The 2,500-nt window shown below is 27.8% G+C and overlaps 1 protein-coding gene across 1 annotated transcript in view; it reads left to right on the top strand.

Annotated features, from left to right (window-relative positions):
* LOC134190848 (E3 ubiquitin-protein ligase RNF25-like) overlaps positions 1 to 2,500 on the top strand; it is a 5,929-nt gene that overhangs the window by 2,281 nt on the left and 1,148 nt on the right. The window contains exons 4-9 of the mRNA XM_062659380.1: positions 137 to 204; positions 269 to 338; positions 394 to 465; positions 1,663 to 1,755; positions 1,820 to 1,918; positions 1,984 to 2,115. Coding sequence (XP_062515364.1) covers positions 137 to 204; positions 269 to 338; positions 394 to 465; positions 1,663 to 1,755; positions 1,820 to 1,918; positions 1,984 to 2,115 — 534 coding nt within the window. The remainder of the gene's footprint in view (positions 1 to 136; positions 205 to 268; positions 339 to 393; positions 466 to 1,662; positions 1,756 to 1,819; positions 1,919 to 1,983; positions 2,116 to 2,500) is intronic.

Here is a 2,500-nt window from a genome sequence, read left to right as displayed (position 1 = left end):
TTTTTAACCTTCATACATCATTGTGTGGTGTGTGTGTGTGTGTGTGTGTGTGTGTGTGTGTGTGTGTGTGTGTGTGTGTGTGTGTGTGAGTGAGTGAGTGAGTGAGTGAGTGAGTGTGTGTGTGTGTGCTGTTTAGTATCCCAAAGATATCCCAACGTTTTACATAAAGAAACCAAGAGGTCTGTCAGAAGCTCACATTGACAGGTTACAAGAACCCTCGTATTCCCACACTACACGACATATACACCAATTAATATCAACAATTTAGTTTGTTGTCAGAGCTACACGAGAGAGCTGCTGAACGCACTGGTAGCCCAATGCTGTTTGAACTAATCGACGTGAGTGCTAGTGTGTTACTACTGTATGCCACCGATCCATTTCTTGTGTGTTCAGCTTGTGAAGGATCATCTCACCGACAACAACAGACCGTTTGGTAGTTGCCCGTTGTGTCTCTACAATTTCAAGGTGCATACAATTTAGTTCGAACTTAATTAATCAACGACTTACAATCTTTGGGTTTATTAACATTTTATTTTTTGAAAATTTAATATTTTTTCTTAATTTTTTGCTATTCCACTAAAATATAGTTTAATTTATTTTAATATATTTTATTAATTTTGTAATGTATGTTAGTATTTTATTAAACTTTGTTTGGTTTTATTTATTAATATATTTTAATATTTTTTATTAATTTTTTATATCCTATGTTTATATTTTATTAATTTTTTTATTAATATCCCACTCCCACTATAATATATTTCAATATTTTTATTAATATTTTTGTTTTTTGATATCCCACTTTCTTATATTTTAATATATTTTAATATTTTTATTAATAATTTTGTTTTTTATATCCCATTTTCATATATTCAATATATTTTATTTTTTGTAATTTATGTTAATATTTTTTATTATTTTTTGATATTTTACTATAATATTTTTATATATTTAATATACTTTATTAATTATTTTTGTTTCTAATATCCTAGTTTAATATATTTTAATATATTGTATATTTTTGTTTTTGATATCCTACTTTTATATATATTTATATATTCCATATATTTTATTAATTATTTTTTTTTTATATCCCAATTTTATATATTTTAATATTTTTTATTAATTTTTTATATTCCACTATAATATTTTTATATATTTAATATATTTTATTAATTATTTTTGTTCTTTGATATCTTACTTTCATATATTTTAATATTTTATTCATTATTTTTGTTTTTTGATATCCCACTTTCAGATATTTTAATATATTTTAATATTTTATTATTTTTTATATCCCAATTTCATATATTTTTATATTTTAATATTTTAATTAATTTTTTTATATTTTTAGTTTTAGTATTTTAATTAATCTTTTATATATTTTTATATCTTAATATTTTTTGTTAATCTTTTATACATTTTATATTTTAATATTTTTTATTAATTTTTTATATATTTTTTATTAATTTTTTATATGTTTTTTATATTTTAACATTTTTATTAATCTTTTATATATTTTAATATTTTAATAATTTGTATTATTTTTTGTATATATTTTTATTTATTTATATTTTATTATATTTTATTAATTTTTTTATATATTTTTATATCTCACTTTCATATATCTCAATACCTTCTTATTGTTTGTATCAATATCTCTAGGACGACGATTTGTTCTACAGAACAGATTGCTACCATTACTTCCATACAAAGTGTATTACAGATTACATTTCGTTCGTAGACGACGAACTCGAGGTGACCGCTTCCATGTCATGATATCTCATCGATTAATACTTTCTCATCATTCGTGTCACTGTAGGTTGAACCAAACGTAACATGTCCAGTCTGCAGACTTAGCATCGACGTCGATCCATCTGCGTTATCCATACACTCAGACGAGTGTGAGGAAAGTACGGAGGTGGAGACTTGTTTATTGCTGTTATAGACATCCAAGTCAACCAATGGACTTTGTAATGTTTGTAGTTGTGTTATGTGCCTGATGCTTCAATGAGGGCTTGGCAGGGACGAATGGCAACGTTGTATAGGAAACAGATGGAACATGGAGGAATAATTGGGATGGATACAAAGAAGAGAGCAGTTCTAGAGATATCGGCCGTCAGTGTTTATCTGTGATGTGGTTTTGTAAATGTTTGTGTACTTGATTGTTTACTTATTTGTTCTCATCATGTGATGTTTGTGTGTGTGTGTGTGTGTTTGTTTGTCCATGTTGTCTGTTTGTGTGTGTGTGTGTGTGTGTGTGTGTGTGTGTGTGTGTGTGTGTGTGTGTGTGTGTGTTGGTCTGTCCATTTGTGTGTGCTTGTATGTGTGTGTGTCCGTTTGTGTGTGTGTGTGTGTCCATTTGTGTGTGTGTGTTTGTCTGTCCGTTTGTGTGTGTGTGTGTCCATTTGTGTGTGTGTGTGTGTGTGTGTCCATTTGTGTGTGTGTGTGTGTGTGTCCATTTGTGTGTGTGTCCATTTGTGTGTGTGTGTGTGTGTGTGTG

Source organism: Corticium candelabrum, chromosome 15, assembly GCF_963422355.1.
Source record: "Corticium candelabrum chromosome 15, ooCorCand1.1, whole genome shotgun sequence".
Classification (NCBI taxonomy): Eukaryota; Metazoa; Porifera; class Homoscleromorpha; order Homosclerophorida; family Plakinidae; genus Corticium; species Corticium candelabrum.
The sequence above is the reverse complement of the archived record's forward strand: the minus strand, read 5'-3'. Positions and strand labels throughout refer to the sequence as shown.